This window comes from Convolutriloba macropyga, chromosome 14 (assembly GCF_964194025.1).
Source record: "Convolutriloba macropyga chromosome 14, txConMacr16.3, whole genome shotgun sequence".
Taxonomy (NCBI): domain Eukaryota; kingdom Metazoa; phylum Xenacoelomorpha; order Acoela; family Convolutidae; genus Convolutriloba; species Convolutriloba macropyga.
The window spans coordinates 28,620,813-28,639,930 of record NC_134481.1 but is presented as its reverse complement, the minus strand read 5'-3'; the positions used below and the strand labels follow the sequence as shown (position 1 = coordinate 28,639,930).

The 19,118-nt window shown below is 38.1% G+C and overlaps 1 protein-coding gene across 1 annotated transcript in view; it reads left to right on the top strand.

The window, feature by feature from the left end:
• The first annotated feature begins 834 nt into the window (after positions 1–834).
• The window catches only part of LOC142353206 (bone morphogenetic protein receptor type-1B-like), a 48,405-nt gene continuing 30,121 nt past the window's right edge, over positions 835–19,118 (top strand). Inside the window, exons 1-4 of the mRNA XM_075405431.1 lie at positions 835–1,147; positions 12,954–13,295; positions 13,926–14,147; positions 14,467–14,667. Of these exons, the coding sequence (XP_075261546.1) occupies positions 847–1,147; positions 12,954–13,295; positions 13,926–14,147; positions 14,467–14,667 (1,066 nt within the window). The 5' untranslated portion in view covers positions 835–846. The remainder of the gene's footprint in view (positions 1,148–12,953; positions 13,296–13,925; positions 14,148–14,466; positions 14,668–19,118) is intronic.

Below are 19,118 nucleotides of genomic sequence, written 5' to 3'. Positions count from 1 at the left end.
AGTGTTTTCTCTATTGTTTTCTCATTAAGAACTCTGGAAGAGCACTCGGTGGGATACTGTTTTTTTAGTCCTAATTTTAGTGATCTGATTTTTCTAATTTTTATGAGAAAAGATTGCCTTACATCAAAAGATTGTCAATCACTGGTTGCATTGAAAATCCCATGAGCAGTCCCATAAGTCACATTTTTTTGTGTTGTAACGGTGCACAGCTGCGGAAACTTAGGATTATGCCGGTATCAGATGTTTGATAACAGTGACAGCTAAATTTTTAGCATCGTTTACGTCTGTGTTCTGATCTAGGAACGTCAGGTTTCCATTACCGTTGGCTGTCTCAACAGAACTGTAAGTTTTAGTGAAGAAAATCCGCATACTCAAGGTACTCTAGAGGATTCCTCTGAACAGTGCACACTATGTCGTCCAAATACCTCTTGAATAATTTTAACTCTGTGTATTCTGTTGTACTTTTTTCTGCACAATAGGAACAGATCCATGCAATTTCCTGAATTTCCTGCTTGTTTTTACTCCGTGTCAGTAATACCTTGGCATTTTGCATGAAACCGATTTGGAACAATTGGTTGGTTTAAATTGAGGTCCTTTAACAGTTCACCGAATTTTTTTCGTGAACAGGGTTTTTGGTTAAAATTTAGCTTTCTAATTTCCGGAGCATTACGCCGAGGTTTTTTGCACGGAATACATGTAGTTCGATCTTTTTCAGTGGCTGAAATTCAATTAGGATTTAGTTGCTGTAAATTTCATTTGCAGCTTAGGCGTCTGCTAAGAGTAGATAGAAACACCGTGTATATAATATAGGTGGTCTGTTGTTTGTTTTAGATGTAATGAAAAAGAATGGTGAAGTGCTATTGTCATAAATCTCGTTCCGATGTTAATTCGAATTGTTCTTCCGATGCTACTTGTAAAACTGATTCGTACTGCGTGCTTATGTTATCTGACCATTTCATACCCTTTTACTTCTGCAATGATGGATCACATATTGGGTGTTCAAACACAATCAATGAACCTTTAGATCTAGCGAACATCACTGGAAAGGAGGCGCAGCTTTGTTGCAATGATACCGAATTATGCAATCAGAAAATGGGGGACAAGTATTTTCGCCAGCCTGTCTCAGCTTTGCCTACAAGCATTACAGGTAAATACTTTTCTGATATTTGGTCAGTGAAATCAGGTAATGTTATATGATGCTGTTATCATTGTTCGATTTTATTAGGTTTATATTTAAAAGATTGTGAGTCTTTTACTGCCCATTACAGCTTGCCCCTCCCCACCGTGAAACGACACAATTAAGAAATGGCCAATATTGTTGGTCCGGACCCTCCCAGCACTACGTCTTCATGAAGCATATCTTATTTTTCAAATCTATTCATAAAATGAAAATATTACACAAACATTAATTGAGAAAAATGTCAAACATAAGATGGACTGCTATTGAAAGCAAAGAACGAATGCGAAACTAACCCTTGTACAACCTCCCTTCTTCAACAACAACTTCCACTGAAGGATCACTTCATCAGTAAAGTCACGAAACCGCTTCGCGATCCAGATAAAATAGTAATTGTTGCACGCACTGCGAATTATGCGAATAGCATCCAGATCAAAAAAGATTTTGCAAAACTTTTTCCACTAAGAAAATTGGTCTACGCATTCAATACTGCAAGAGGAAACATCCACTCAGAATTTCTAAAAGCCGAGAAAGCCGAAGAAGTCTATCACAACTGGAAACCAGAGTGCTTAGGACAAGCTAGCCAGGCCCGAAAGATTAATTCAATCGAAGCACCCAACAAAGTGGTACTGATAAACGGGGTACCAACTGATATCGAAGAAACGGAAATCGAACCAATGCTGTCATCAAACTATGCAAGATTAAAAGCTATCAGATTCGTGAAAAAAGGGGCAGTGCCCTCCCTACTATCAAGCTAATTTTCCCTACTACTGCACAAACGGAGAAGGCACTGACTGCATGTGTTGTCCTTGTCACTATTTTCCACCCACCCATACGATTTGAACAACAAGGCATCAAAATTAGACGATGCTTCAAATCCCAAAAGTTTGGGCCTGTCAAAGTGAACTGCAAATGCAAACACTGCTGCGGATATTGCTGTGAAGAACACGATTTTAAAGATGGCCCGAATAAATCAAAACCCCACAAATGCTCAAACTGTTACGAAAAGCATCCTTCAAACTCGGAAGACTGCCCTATTTTCATCAAACAGTCATTGACTGTGTAACAATCTCGAGGTGTAGATCCTCCAAAAGAACTGCAGAGAAAATCACATAAAACCCTAAAAATCATAGGTGGCTCCTCATCGTACAGATCAATACGTGTGGAATCAGTAATTATGCAAAAACTGCCCTCAAAAGATACTTCTATGAAAACAAATCAAAAATAGTTGCATTGAACGAGACCAGAAAATCCTAAGAGAGTTTGAATATTATTTCACTGATTCTTTTTATCACGACCTCGGAGTTGCGATATTAATTGAAAAATCAGTTTTACATGCCCACATAACGGAGCTAGAAATCAAACACTTTGATTCTGTGGATAACTATTCTCTTGGATAACACCAAGCTACTAGTGTCGACGGCCTACATTCGATCACAATCCTAAGACCACATGCAGATGTGGATTGAACAAATTACGAAAGCATTTGACTATGCAAAAAAGAACAAACTTGAAGACATTTTCTTCCTAGGAGATTGCAATGCTCGACATTGGCCTGGGGAGACTCGAATTACAATTCACATGGGCAAATTTTTTATGATAACCTCAACCAGCTAGTTACAGAACTCGACGACGGACAACCCACCTTTTTCTCCCAAAAATGGGAACAGTGTGATCGACCAATGCATTCCTCAAGGCCGAATCAGCAACTCCAATAACATATCCTTGACCACCGATGACGAAACGGAACTATTCACTGTTGCTCCCTTGAGTGGACATGTCCCAGTAATTGTTACCCTACACAGAAACGTCAAGCGAAGCAGAACAATTACAAAACAATGGTTTGAAAAAGCCAACTGGGAAAATTGGTCGCAGGCACTAGAGGTTTTGACAGAAACAGTTCAGTTCAAGGGCAAAGTTCTCCATACCTGGGACACCATCAAGGAGGCTATCCAGACTGCAATAAGAAAACACATACCGACAGAGAAAGTTTGCACACAAACTTTTCTGGAATAAGCTTCTCACAGAATCCAGCAAGCAACTACGGAACCTACGTATTTAAGTATTTAAGTACCACTCCTCTCCTCGGAATCGTATCGCTCTGGAAAGAGCGAAAGAAAATTTCAAGAATCTTTTACGAGACAGTGTAGCAGACTGGATGAGCGAACATCTAGGGGAACTAGGTCACCAGAAAGCTGAAAGTTTCTGGGATTCTTCAAGAAAATCTTTGGTAATCAACGAGCGGGGGTTGGACCAGTTAACAACCAGAACGAAGAAATACTCACTACCACTGAAGACATAGCCATGGAGTTCAGAGGGACGTTCTTTGAGACGAGGCGTCTCCAGAACCAAGTTTTTGACAACCACTTCAATATGGATAATCATGACGTGCAAAAACTTCCAGAATGCTCACCAGAATGCTCACATGAAAGCAAAGAACGAATGCAAAACTAACCCTTGTACAACCTCCCTTCTTCAACAACAACTTCCACTGAAGGATCACTTCATCAGTAAAGTCACGAAACCGCTTCGCGATCCAGATAAAATAGTAATTGTTGCACGCACTGCAAATTATGCGAATAGCATCCAGATCAAAAAAGATTTTGCAAAACTTTTTCCACTAAGAAAATTGGTCTACGCATTCAATACTGCAAGAGGAAACATCCACTCAGAATTTCTAAAAGCCGAGAAAGCCGAAGAAGTCTATCACAACTGGAAACCAGAGTGCTTAGGACAAGCTAGCCAGGCCCGAAAGATTAATTCAATCGAAGCACCCAACAAAGTGGTACTGATAAACGGGGTACCAACTGATATCGAAGAAACAGAAATCGAACGAATGCTGTCATCAAACTACGCAAGATTAAAAGCTATCAGATTCGTGAAAAAGGGGGCAGTGCCCTCCCTACTATCAAGCTAATTTTCCCTACTACTGCACAAACGGAGAAGGCACTGACTGCATGTGTTGTCCTTGTCACTATTTTCCACCCACCCATACGATTTGAACAACAAGGCATCAAAATTAGACGATGCTTCAAATCCCAAAAGTTTGGGCCTGTCAAAGTGAACTGCAAATGCAAACACTGCTGCGGATATTGCTGTGAAGGACACGATTTTAAAGATGGCCCGAATAAATCAAAACCCCACAAATGCTCAAACTGTTACGAAAAGCATCCTTCAAACTCGGAAGACTGCCCCATTTTCATCAAACAGTCATTGACTGTGTAACAATCTCGATGTGTAGATCCTCCAAAAGAACTGCAGAGAAAATCACATAAAACCCTGAAATCATAGGTGGCTCCTCATCGTACAGATCAATACGTGTGGAATCAGTAATTATGCAAAAACTGCCCTCAAAAGATACTTCTATGAAAACAAATCAAAAATAGTTGCATTGAACGAGACCAGAAAATCCTAAGAGAGTTTGAATATTATTTCACTGATTCTTTTTATCACGACCTTGGAGTTGCGATATTCATTGAAAAATCAGTTTTACATGCCCACATAACGGAGCTAGAAATCAAACACTTTGATTCTGTGGATAACTATTCTCTTGGATAACACCAAGCTACTAGTGTCGACGGCCTACATTCGATCACAATCCTAAGACCACATGCAGATGTGGATTGAACAAATTAAGAAAGCATTTGACTATGCAAAAAAGAACAAACTTGAAGACATTTTCTTCCTAGGTGATTGCAATGCTCGACATTGGCCTGGGGAGACTCGAATTACAATTCACATGGGCAAATTTTTTATGATAACCTCAACCAGCTAGTTACAGAACTCGACGACGGACAACCCACCTTTTTCTCCCAAAAATGGGAACAGTGTGATCGACCAATGCATTCCTCAAGGCCGAATCAGCAACTCCAATAACATATCCTTGACCACCGATGACGAAACGGAACTATTCACTGTTGCTCCCTTGAGTGGACATGTCCCAGTAGTTGTTACCCTACACAGAAACGTCAAGCGAAGCAGAACAATTAGAAAACAATGGTTTGAAAAAGCCAACTGGGAAAATTGGTCGCAGGCACTAGAGGTTTTGACAGAAACAGTTCAGTTCAAGGGCGAAGTTCTCCATACCTGGGACACCAACAAGGAGGCTATCCAGACTGCAATAAGAAAACACATACCGACAAAGAAAGTTTGCACACAAACTTTTCTGGAATAAGCTTCTCACAGAATCCAGCAAGCAACTACGGAACCTACGTATTTAAGTATTTAAGTACCACTCCTCTCCTCGGAATCGTATCGCTCTGGAAAGAGCGAAAGAAAATTTCAAGAATCTTTTACGAGACAGTGTAGCAGACTGGATGAGCGAACATCTAGGGGAACTAGGTCACCAGAAAGCTGAAAGTTTCTGGGATTCTTCAAGAAAATCTTTGGTAATCAACGAGCGGGGGTTGGACCAGTTAACAACCAGAACGAAGAAATACTCACTACCACTGAAGACATAGCCATGGAGTTCAGAGGGACGTTCTTTGAGACGAGGCGTCTCCAGAACCAAGTTTTTGACAACCACTTCAATATGGTTAATCATGACGTGCAAAAACTTCCAGAATGCTTACAACACGCCCTAGTTGAAGATGATATTACAAAAAATGAAATTGATACTGCTCTTCGTAATGGCACTAAATGCTCCTCAATGGACAATGAGGAATTCCATCCAAGAATTTTCAAGCATATCGGCCCCAAATTCAAGAGCTGACTTCTGCAGCTTTACAACAAATGTTGGCAGAAATATAATTTGCCCTCGATGAAAGCAAGGATATCGTTCATCAGAAAACTGAACAAAAAATCTTATCTACTCTGCCCTAGCTTCAGACCACTGTATCAGCAGTTATGTTGGTAAACTTTTTGAGAGAATAGTTGAACAACGGCTGACGAAAAGGCTAAAAGCAAGCAATTGCATGAGCCCTACTAATGAAGGATTCTGACCCAAGAAAAGTATAGTAAGGTCACTTTATCGTCTATCTTTTGATAGAAAAAACAATTCGGAAACCGGCAGCCGTGTTAAACATTGCTATGGAGAAAGCGTTCGATAGCGTTTGTATATATGGAATGATCTACAAATTGAAAAAAATGGGAGTATTTTAAGTACTACTTGCCATCCTGCACACTTTTCTAAAAAACAGAATTGCTTGCTTACGGATTGATAAACATGACTCTTCTGAATTCAAGATCGAAACTGGATTACCTCAAGGCAGCGTACTCTCACATGTGCTATTCATGCTATACATTGAGGACTTCTTGAAAGACTAAAAATCACACTTCAAATTTGCGGATGACTTTTCGGTACTAATAGAAGCAGAGACAATTGAAAATTTCAACGCGCAGCTGAACAATGCCTGACGTGACATTGAGAACCTTTTCTCCAAATGGAGAATGGTCGGAACGGCTTAATGACTGAGCTGATGATATTGAACAGCTCACCAACAGCGATTGGTGTATCAACTGTGAACGGTGACAGCTGTGCAGTTACACAACAGACCGAATCACTCTGACTATAGGCGAGAGACTTGAATACAAAGAGCATGCCCTTTCAGTCATCAAAAAAGCAATGGGAACCTGGAACCAATTCAGAAGCAAATGTTCCCGGAGCTGGGGACTACCATTGCAAACCCAAGCCTTGTTATACAGGACAGTAATCCAACCACAAGCGTTATGCTTTCCCGGTTTGGGGGCAAAAAAACACGAAAGATCTCCAAGCTTTTCAAAACAAGGTTATTCGATCCCTACTACTAAACTGCCTCTCACCATCAATTCCAGCAGCCGAGTGTCTCCTCAGTATACCACCGGTGGACATCTTTGGCAAAAGCTTGAATGTCAGGAGCCTCATCAAAACAAGACAGAATAGCCCAGACCTGATATCTACTGCCCACGATGAAGCACTTCATTTACAAAGGAGCACAAGTCATAGCCTCCAGAGCAATCTAGAAAGATATCAAAAGCAAATGGCCCAAACAGGGATCCACTGCAATACTCAGCGAAATCAATAACAGATTTTGTCAACAAAGAATGGACCAATAGATGGAAGAGTCCCTACACATTGGCAGTTTTAAAAAATTTCCCGATATTTGTCCCAGAGATATGAACAAAAAGCCCATTGTTCCGCGGAAATTCATACAAAGCAAACAAGATTGCTGGGCTGTTATTTGGAAACTCCTTGGAATGCAAGGAGATGAAATGGAAATTAAGCCAAGCAGCTTCTCCCAATTGAGAATTTAAAAGTTGAGGAAAATGCCTACCACTTTTTCATTTGCAAGAACCACGAGCATGCGCGCCCCTAAGAAGTATCCTAGAGCCTCAAATTCAGAGGACGGAGCTCCTTAGGAGAGCGAAGCTGATTTTTGTCCTTAGATATGACATGTCAGCGTAGCTGTCATCTTTTCGCGCAGAGAGCTTCGATGCCAGTTATTTCAGCGCTTTTGAAGCTGATGGGCAGCTCCACCAGTGAACACAAAGACAAGCGGACAAAACGTTGCTTCCTCAACGTCAATTTTTCTTTGTTTGTATTTGTTCTTTTTTATAGAGTCATGATACTTGTAGGTTTGCTTTCTGGGCAAATTTTTTGCTAGCAGATTGAAAATTTCAGCATCTGTTGGCTTTGATATTTCATTTTGCATCGTCATCAGTAGTCGTTAATTAATGAAAGAATCAACATCAATATGAAAGAATCAACAAAAATGAATTGGGGTTTCTGAAGAAATTCTTCGAATGACAGTTATGTCGTTGACAGAATCAGTGAACAGTATGTTAGAAAATGAAACTGTTGTCAGGATATTCTTGGATTTAGCTCAAGCTTTTAACTCAATATCTAACAATTTTTCTCGAAAAACTTAACATATGGATTTAGTACGGAGTCAATTGCATTGCTAGAATCCTTTTTGTCTAACAGAAAACAATGCGTAAAGAACGGCATTGAATATTCGAACTGGGTGACAATCAATCACGGAGTACCTCAAGTAACAGTTCTCGGACCTCTAATTTTTATAATGTATATCAACGATTTCACAGAAAAAACAGAGAGGACGTTTTACAGTTTGCAGATGACACATGCATTATTTGTCATTCCAAATCCGATGAAAATCTCTTATGCAAAATTAACAGTGTATTTGAAAATGCTGACAGTTATATGAGGCAATATATCTTAACCTTAAACCCAAATCAAAGAAAATTTTGTTTTTCCGACTATTGGTGAATCAAAATTTGAACAATTGCATTATAATGGAATTTTTAGAGCCAAAAACAAGTTGTCGTTATTGTTGTATAATGATTGATATTAATCTAAATGTTGGCATACAGCTAAACATAACATTAACAGAAATGGCAAATGCTATTATCTCAATTTACTTAAAATGACATCTTTTACCATTAAAAGCCAGAATCAGTGTTTTTAAATCACTTGTTCTGTCCCCTCTCAATTTCAGTGCAATTTTTTTTCCAATCGTTGCTTTATAGAGTTAATAGACAAATAAACTGGGAAATAAAGATTTGCTTCCTGAGCAAGAAGTTTGACTGTGCAAGAGATCTATTTTTGAAAGAGAAAATTATAACAGCAGAGCTTTCATTAAAAAAGTTTGTCTTCTTAAATTTTTTGACCTCTCACGATATAAAGAAAGCAGTCGAGAAACCAAAAACTCCTCATTCAGGATTTTTGTAAAAAAAATGACCAAACGTAACTGTCCAGTTTGTTTCCAAAGAATAAGTGGCAATCCAAATGGAGCCAATCCAAACAGGTCACTGATCAGAAATTTTTCTGGGAAGTGAAATAATTTAACAATTGAAATCCGAAAAGAAGAAACTAAAAATAAATTCAAGGAAAAACTAAGCAGCGAAATGGTCAAACCGCATGAACGTGTTCCAATAGATAGACAAGTAAGAGGCTTTAGGAATTTTTTCTACTGAACTATAAAGACCAAAATATTCATATATTTACGAGGCGGTTTTGAAAATGTAAACGTTTAACCAAACGTTTTTGTTGTGGTTATAACTTTGAATTTACATTTTTGAAGATTAAAAAAAATAGCCTATTCCCTTTTTGACCATGAACCACCATGTAAAGAGTTGCGGTTTCATTTCGTTCGCTGTAGGTGAACACAATGAACGGGAACTCTTCAGTGAGATCTTGGCTCTTTCCCCTTATAACCCTCGACTTATTTTTGTCGTGTAGCCCTACCCCTTACACAGCTATAGTTTCACGGTGGTAAAACTGTGAACTATGCAATATAAACTAATGATGGTAAATAACTGACCATTAAGAAAATACCCTCACGTAAAAGAAGTTGGCCAACTCAGGGCAGCAAGTCAACTCCTTGGTATAATTACAAACTCTGACGGTTAAAATAGGACAATAATTAATTCAGTAAAACTGCTTAAGTGTCACTGATTAAATATAAGTTATTCGATAAAACAATAATGAAATATATATCAAAACTTATAAACGTTTATTTTATAAACTGCTCACGAATTTCAAACGATTTGAAATGTTCCTCTGATAGGATGGACTTGCGTGCGTTATCCGTATCTGTTACTCTCTAACTCTTGAAGGTTGGTGTGTAGCTGTTTTGGTGTTGATGTTTAGAGTAATTAAATAGAGTTGTTGCCATTTCAAAAGGACTTATTGTGTTTGTATCATAGTGCAATTTTAGCGGTTATAGTTTTAGTGCAATTAGCTAGTTATAGCCTTTAATTGAGTGGTTTGAATGCTATCTGTATCCGCTAGTTGCCTTGAGTTTTGATAGGTTTTCGCTGCTCTAATTAAATTCCCTCAATGTCTACTATAACTCAGAAATTTTTCGTAACTCGGGACAAAGATTTTCCAGTTCAGTCTTTAATATTTTAGTTTTTAAAAGAATATTTTAAGAGTAGAATAAGTAGTTTCACAAGATATTTTTAGTTTCAAAAGAAAGCTTTCAACTGACTATCAGGCTGCTTCTCGGTGTTCTGATGATTAAAAATTCCGCAGTACTGCACCTCGAGCCGTGCTGATCCTTTGTAAATATTTACTGATATCCAAGTTGAGCAATTTCCGGCTTTTGTACGTTTCTTGATGCTGGTTGAGAACATATACAATTTCCGTATCAGCATAATTACTTCACCAAGTACATCACTTTCTTTACTACATTTTTACATCTACTAATTATACAAATTCATCTTCAAATTTTAATGGTAAATATTGAGGCTTTTGGGTCCCTAATATTTTTATTAGTAATCTATCACTCCGCGATTGTCTTCAATAAACATAAACAAACTAGAAGTAAGAGTACTAGATTGAAATACGTACTTAATATCGCTATGAGAATTGTTTAAATATGACAATTTATAGCAATTTATATGGATATACAAGGGAAAATATCAAGCAACTACGAGGCACGAAATAGGGACGTGAGTATCATCTCCGATGGTGCCCCAAGTGTAATGGGTGCATATTACTTGCACCACAAGCGCAGTTTCTACTTTTTTATTTTAAGATTTACTATGTAATGACACGTGGTCTATTGGTATTCTACTTAGAATTCTGTTAGGTATTATTTGCTTTATCGTTTTAACTTTCTTATTAACTTTCACGCATCTGACTTCTCGTGTTGCGTGATGGAAACATCTCTCATTTACAAGTGTCAATAGCTGAACTCAAGTGGTGGCACTTCACTACTAAAAGTCAAATGAAGAGTGCGCTGATGTTGCTGAAATTTTTTTCATTTTAAATTTTATTAGTGGTATATTGACCTCCTTAGAAGCCCGCTTAGTGATTTCAGTTACCCCCCCCCCCCGACTAAAGCGTGCTGCAATCGATTACAGCTAACACTAGCAGTTCTTCCGACGTTCGTCGGTTATGTTTGTTATAGACATTTAGTGTGTAGACATTTTGTTTGTTATAGACATTTAGTGTGTAGAGATATGTTCTAATTGCCTGATGATTATAGCTTGTGGTTTTTGGGTGTTGCGGCTGCTCAAGAATCTCAGCGGAACGGAAATATCACAGCATGGTTCCCGAGCTTTACGTCGGCCTAGTTCTTCACTGAATCCGATTGTTTAATGATCTCGTGGAAACAATTAGTCGCTCGGACGTTTAAGGGACTGTAACTTTTATTTTGTTGATTGAAGTTATGTTGAAAATCCTCCGTGATAATCTATGTTCAATCTCGTTCTAAAGTTTTTAAGGCTTCAGCCAATAGCTAGTTTTTTTGCTAACTTATTAGAAAGCTCAACTAACTGAAACTTTAAAGATCTTTAGATCTGGCAAAACTTAGATTAAAAGACTGAGTGATGAAGAATCAAATTTTAGTCTTTTCTGAGAGCAACCTGCTCTTGGCAACAGTTTCTACTGGTTGCAAATACAACATAGTTTTGCTATTCAAACAAATCGGTTAAAGTAAATAATCAGATAAATATCCTTTCTAACATCATAGCTACTCGTTTCTGATTGGTTAATCAAGTAAGATATTTAGATCAAAATTTACATAGTAAATGTCAAATTCTTGGAATATTTTCTGGAAATTGTTAAAATAAGCAAGGCTGATACGTAAGTAACTCTAAATGCCTCAAATTTATGACATTAGAGCATAAATAAACACCTAAAGGATCATAGAATGAACAATTTGAGAAATTTGACAATAAATGAAATATAAAAAATGCCGATTTTGCACCATATAAGTGCTAATAACTGCGCTTTTGAGTTTGATGCGATAACGTTCGTTGGGTCCATGAATAGCTTAGAGGATACCGTAACCGTGTGCCATAACCTCGAGTTGCTCAGCTTTTCCCTTCCCAAAATCGGGGGTTGTTCAAATTTTCGGTCCCAACTTGTAGAATTTTTCAGTTTTGACAAATTCCAAGTTGTTTCGGTTTCAAAAGTTATTTGTTGCTGTCTGATGACCCTTGTTGCTGATTTAAAGTGGCGCGAGCATTGGGTCATGCATGTCTCTTTTAAGAAATTTTGGTTTTTGACTGACTGAAGCTGGTGGATGGCTTGAGCGCTAATTGTCTGTGTACGGTTTGCTGGAACTGTTTACGAAGCATAATTTTAATGTGTTTATAGCAATATAGGCAACTTTGAACCACCACTCCAAAAACTTGCCCATGACCTATTTTTTTAAAATTTGGAGAAAGGCCTATTTCAAACGGCAGCCAATTTCTTATCTTCATTTCTTTTTCTGCTTCAATCCTAATAATCGCGAAGATGCTCACCGGTGGCGTTTTGCGGCAATCTACCGTTTTCATTCGCAGCTTTCCGAAATTAGCGGTAGTTTTTAACAACGTACACATCATCGCACCGTTTCATAATATAGCTAATTGGTAAATGATCGTATAAAGTGCCTCAAATTACTAATTGAGGGTTTAGAAAACTAATTGCTGATCAGTGCTTGCTCATATCTTGGCTCGTGAGAACGATTGGCATCTCAAAATACCTTAATTATTCAATAATCTTTTTCGCAAGGCAAGTTTAGGCTAAATGATCTTGTTCAAGCTGAAAGCTGTGATCAAATGTTGATTCTAATTCAGATCCAAGAGTGCTAATTTGTGCGGAACGTTGCGACTACGTGCTGAATTTTACCGAGACTTTTCCATTGTTGACCACCCAGTGGGTTATGAGCACCTACCTAGTTACTAATTGTGTGCCATTAAATAGCAGATGGTAATTTGTTAATTTAGAAAGAGCGCTTAATGCTCCCTCAATAAGATAATATGTTCGCACTCAGGAGGGCCGAGAGGAAAATTAGGAATCGTTTAAAGTAACATTCAGGGCAATTTCGATGTACCGTGTTGACAGAGCCCAGAACCTCGGTAGGTGGAAACATCATCATAGTCGCCATTCTCCCAATAGTGCTGCTCGTGATTGCCTTGGTCTCCTGTTTCGCCATATTCTGTTCAAAGAGAAAAACCCACAAATCTCTGACATCTCCATTCACCGTTTCTACAGCTGAAAACGGAAAAGCAAGTCAGAATGTGTTCACTACACATGCGTCATCAGCACAAGTCAAAAATGTCCCGAGCAAGAGTTTCCAACGCATAAACTCACATCATTCAGTGTCTGAGAGCTATGGGGGCTCCAGCAACGACCCGCTTCTGTCGTCATCAAGGCTACCCGATACTTCCAACTCAAAAATACCAGGTAAAGTATTCTTAATTTTTTAAAATTGGATTTTAATGGTTAAGGCGAACCAGAGCCCCGGTTACGTTACCCACAGCTACAAATATTTTTATCTGTTGATTGACTCAACTGTTTATTTGAAGAGGATCAACTTTGATGTTTATTAATGCAAAAAAAAAACGGGCTTCGAGTGATTTAAATTTTATTAGCGTTAGTTTCGAGACATTTCATGAATGAAATTGAAGTTGAACGACGTCCGCAAATAACCGTGTTCTATGCCTCTAGTAATAATTTCATTTGTCCGCGTACTGCAATTTTTAATTCTGAACCCTCATTAAAGACAATCCAAGAGCGCGATTTTCTTCAAGGGATTGGCTTTTATATTCAAGGGTTGCTCACGAGAATGTCCTCATTCGAGATACTTCTGAATCGAAGATGTGGCTCGAATATGGAAGGAGTCTTCAAAAGCGCATAAAAATCCATGAGTCTGATATGTAAAGAGGCGAACTACAGAATTTGAGAGCTTTTGGTTTTAAAAGACCCAGTTGTTCCATGTGGAACTGGTCTAAAGACGTCAACCTTTATCTGATTTTTTAAAAAATGACAAGTTAGCAAATAATGAGAATAGTTTGGAAGGTTTTGGTTGTTCAGGTGTGTACCTGTCTATGCGCACAATCTCTTCCGACATCAAATTGATCACGGCAATTGGGACTGGGAGGTATGGACAAGTGTACATGGGCCACTACGCAGGCAGTGATGTGGCAGTGAAGAAGCTACCAATCAGAGAGGAGAGTTCCTGGGCCAATGAGAGAGCTATTTATGCTCATTTGAGACACAACTCCATTTTGCAGTTCGTCGCCTCCGACAGAGTTGGTAAGTACACTGATATAAATATACCTCGAAATGAAGACCACCCCCCCCCTCGTAAAATTTTTGACAATATAAGCCTAAACTAATGAGTGTTTTAGCACTGATAACGGTTTGTACTGCGCCGATATAGGACGCATGAGTAGCCATTGCAATTTACATTAAATGGGATGATGCGTTTGGAAGAGGCAGCTTGTAATGAAAATTGGCAGAATTTTCATACTCTTACGATATGATACAACTATCTTTCTGGTTTGTATGTGGCAACGTATATGGTGCCCTAGTTCAAATGGCCGGGTTTCATGTTAATACTTTTTGTGTTTAGCAACGAATTTGGCGACAGAGTTGTGGTTAGTCGTGGACTACCACAAGAATGGATCTCTCCTCGATTTTCTCAACTCCGCTTGCGGGACAGGAGAGGGAAGTGGTGTGTTCCACACTGAGAAACAGGCCCTCAAGACCATGTCCAGTATAGCAGCTGGCCTCGCGTACCTTCACCAGGACATCAGGGGTACACCTCCCGATTGTGAGTAAAGAAGAGCTTAAAATCCACGGAACTGTTTACGTGCTCGCAATTTATTTATTATAGCTGCGAAGCTGTAAGCTGAGCGCAGCTATATTGCGGTGCTCTTGGTTTTTTACAATTCAAAGAATTTGAATTGTATTGGGGCGCTGTCTTTTTAAGATCTGTTCACACATTTTCATGATTTTTGAAGTCAAATTGGAGTGGTGATTTTGGTCACGCCGAAACAGGAAATGGAGCGAAAAAGCGAGTGGTTTTGCGGCGTGAATTTTTTTCGCTCTAATTTTAAAGTAGAGTGAGAAAACAGTGTTTGAACAAAAGTTCGGTTTCTCGGTACTGGTTTTTTGTTCACATGCGGCAATTTCACTCTGATTTTTACTGTTTTTTCGATTTTTTGGATCGGATTTTTTTCTGAATGGTTTTCCCAATCCATTCACAGCTCATTCTGGACCTAGTTTTTTGTTAGAATCAAAATTACATATTTCACTGGTGGTTTTTTGTTCTCCCTAGCAACATTTTGACATTGATTTTCTGTTTTTTTTTTGTTTTTTTTTTCATCTGATTTTTTTTAGAAATGGTTTTCCCAATTCACCCATTGTCCGTTTTAGGTCTAGTTGTTTGTTAAGTCAATGAAAATTCTTTGAATTGTACGTCAGGACTTGTCCTGCTATGTTTTTTTGTTTCGTCGTCTGACGCTCTTTTTTCGTTTTACATTTGTTCACACAGCAAAGCTGAAAAAGTCAAATTTTCTGAATGACTTCTTCCTCTCACTAACGGCATTTGCGCGCGTGACGTAATTTCTCACTCGTTTTAGCAAAAGTTTTTAGGTTATTTGCGTGATTAGATTTTGATCATACGTGACTTACCTCACTCAATAAAATGACTTTTGCACTTTAAAACTTAAGTTTAATTTGAATTTGTTTGAGGTCAAAGGAACTCATTTGTACAGTAAAGGTCCCTAATAAAAGGCTTCTGCGGAATGAATTTCAACAAGCTCAATTAATTTATCGCTGAATGTTTTTTACCTAGTTTTTTGAGCGGCGTCGATTTTTTTTCAATTTAGATCTGTATCTGTTTCTATCTCTATTATATGGCACGCAGGTCTATTGTTTCGCAGCTATTCCGGCAATCTGCCGGCTATGTTTTTAAAAAGTAAATTGAAAATATAACACAGGGGTTAAATATTACAAGTTTAAAATGTTAGATACAAATTTAGTGCAATGTTAAAAATCAAAATTAGTGGTTCCGTTTTTTATAGGTAAAAATAACTTTTGAGGCCACCAACGTTCCTTTCCCACGGTGCAAGTTTGAATTGTTGGAGCAGATGCTGTTTTAACATGCGTTTAAACTGTGAGCGTAATTTGATAATCCGGACTTCACGCGGAAGTTTAATCCATTTTTGGATGCTTTTTTTGTAATGATGGACTGCTTGATCTTAGGAGAATTAGCAGTTCAGTTCTGTTGTTTTTTCTTACCAAGACATTACCACTTAGAATAATTCTCAGTGCCGTCTGATTTCGGTAATGAAATATCTGTCCTGAGTTTTGAAACACTCATCTGGCTTATTAAAATATCTGCAGGCAAAATGTCAGATTTTACTAAGAGATATCTAGATCTCTCAAACTTTTTTCTCATATAGCAAACTTTAATTCCCCAATTGATTTGTCGATTAATTCGCTGCATTGTAGAGAAATTCAAGTTCTGAAAAAATAGAGCACTGAGAGTTAATTGAGAAAGGACTAGGAATTTTAATAGCATCAATAGTGCTTTCAGAGTTAACAGATAACGTTTAAGGTATATAGATCTAATCGCTGTGGCCATATTTGATAGGACTTTTTTCAGTTGTACATGAAAGTTTAATTTAGAATCAATCATTATACCCAAGTATCTGCAGTGACTTTGTGGCTTAATTTCTTGTCACCAAAAAACTATTGGACCAAAGTTTTTATCTTTCGAGATGCAAAGAAGTTCAGTTTTAACGTTATTCATGGTTAATTTGTTTTGCTTTAGATAATTATCTGTTTTCTCCAGTATTTCAAAAACACATTTTTCTAGTTCGAAGACATTGTTTCTGCTAACATGGAAACTTGTGTCATCAGCAAATTGAATTATGTCGAAGTTTCTTTGTACATTTTCTCGAAAATCGTCAATTTTGAGAGTAAAAACTAATGACTCTAACCGTTCCCTGTGGGACAACGTGATTAGTTTCCAACCAATCTGAGTAAAATAATTTATCTTAACACACTGCTGTCTGTTTTTAAGAAATGAAGCAAAGAAATCAACTGCACTTTCTGAAAAATTTCGTGCTATATTGAATTAAATGCTTTAGCTGGATAAATAAAAAACTTTGTTTTAGTCCTGGTGTCTTTTGTGGCATCATTTTTCTCTTACTGGTGTGACTTTTTATCAAACCAACGGGTGTGAAGTCACTCAGCAGTTCTGTTAGAGCTCAAATAATTGTACGGGTCGCTACCAATTTCATATTCAAGATTTTTCCGAAACATTCTTAACAGATTCTTAAATGCGATTTTCAGCACCTCAGTAACCATTGTTAACGAAGTTTCAAGCATTTAAAGTGAACGTTAAACGTTTTGCTCGCGAAGGTAGGTAGAAGCAATTATGGTAAACGTCTCAGCAGCTGAAATCCAGCATTTCACTTATAAAAGTCCAATGAGAACGCGACGCAATTGGTTTATTTTTTTGCTTTAAATTTCATTAGAGATAATAGGTGTATATAACCTCTAATGGCGTCATTTGAAGCCCTCCCCCTCAGTGAATTTAGTTACCCCCTCGCCATCACACCGACTGAAGCAAGCTGCAATGGATTCGAGAGCAATTCTAGTGAGTCAGTTATGTCTAATAGCCGACCTCATCTCAGCCGGCTATTATTACGCTCCTGATTTTTTAAATTCGTGGAGTAAAAATTTGTTTCGCTTTATCTTAGTTCACATCTTGATCAACATTTTGCGTGAAATCTTTTTGACTTCTCTAGAATAGTTTCATTCTTCGCTCATTCTGCTCTTAAACAGCAGTTGTTCAGCAAAGCAATCTAAAATGAGCAGAGTCATAAAAACGAAATCAAAAATAGGTTTAAGCCCATAAATGCAATTTGTCTCTTTACCCTTTATTCTTCTAACCCTTTTAACTTTTGGTCCTCAAAAACGGAAAAAACAGGTAGCGTCTGGAGGGCATTAAGTGGCTGAGAAGCTGTCTAAAGCGTTAGCCTTGTTAGTCTCTAAGTATGTGATTCTGGAAAGCTGTTTTGAGGAGACAATTTCATGATGTAAAGGGTGGTTCTTTATCTTAAACGTTTGACCTCCAGTCGCCTCCCCGACGCCCCCAACCACCCTCTTCCACCTGGCAATTTATACCCCCTCTCATTTAGCCCTTCCAAACCTCCACCCTCCCTCCGCACTCAACGTTACCCCCTTCTCCCTTAATGCTAGCATCGGCAAGCTCTATTGGCTACTACCGAAAACAACCGCTTGCCGGGCGTTTGAGAGCAATTGTGGACTATTCTATTTTGTTCGGATCAATATTGTTTTGCCCTCTCCCCAATTAGTGGGCATATAATTACTACGCTCACTAATAAATATAAATAAAGTTTTTTCATCAGTATATAACATTGTAGTATAACAGAGATTTTGATTGGTCTTCGTCCTAAAAAAATGACGCACGCGCTATGTAACGCAATTGTAAGAGGGGCACATAAAACACTGGGGGAAGAAACAGAACAGACCTCTCTGTTATACCAAATTCTCTAATAACATGATAAGCTACTGCCCCTCCCCCGTATGGTTATTTCTTTGGGTTCTGGTTTTTTGGTTACTCGGTTTTTCGTCTGGCCATTTGACGTTTCGTGATGTGGAACGCCATGAAATAGTTAAACGCAATTCTAGAGGATTAATTTGCTTGAAGATTTGTTAGAGTTTGCTAGTCTCAAAACGGTTCACAGAAACTGCCGAGGAATTATAATTTCATGATTTAAAGATCAATTTTGGGAAGTTTGAACCCGTCATTTTTGAACCTTGCAATTTTTTTCTTGTCACCCTCTACGAGGCTCGCTAACAAATTGCCAATACAAACTGCCTATTACCAATGCCAAAATTTCACCAGTCGTTTGAAAGCAAATTTCTTTTGACGTTTGTTGCAATTGTTTTCTACGAAATTCTCGCACTCTAATCTTTGAGTATCGGCCAATTTTTTTTTTGAAAAATTGCTCAGAAGCATTAAAGTATTCAAATATACAATTTTTTATGTATCAATAGACGGATTAGCATTTGATTTATATATCAACTTGCTTTCTCCGATGCGATTACGGGAACTCAAAAATTTTTGCAAACGAATGATAGATTAATTTGGACGCAGATTATTAGCCGCCCTCTTCTTCTCAGTCGGCTATTATAGCGCTCCTAATTTTATAATTCAAAGAATTTGAAATGTATTGGGGCGCG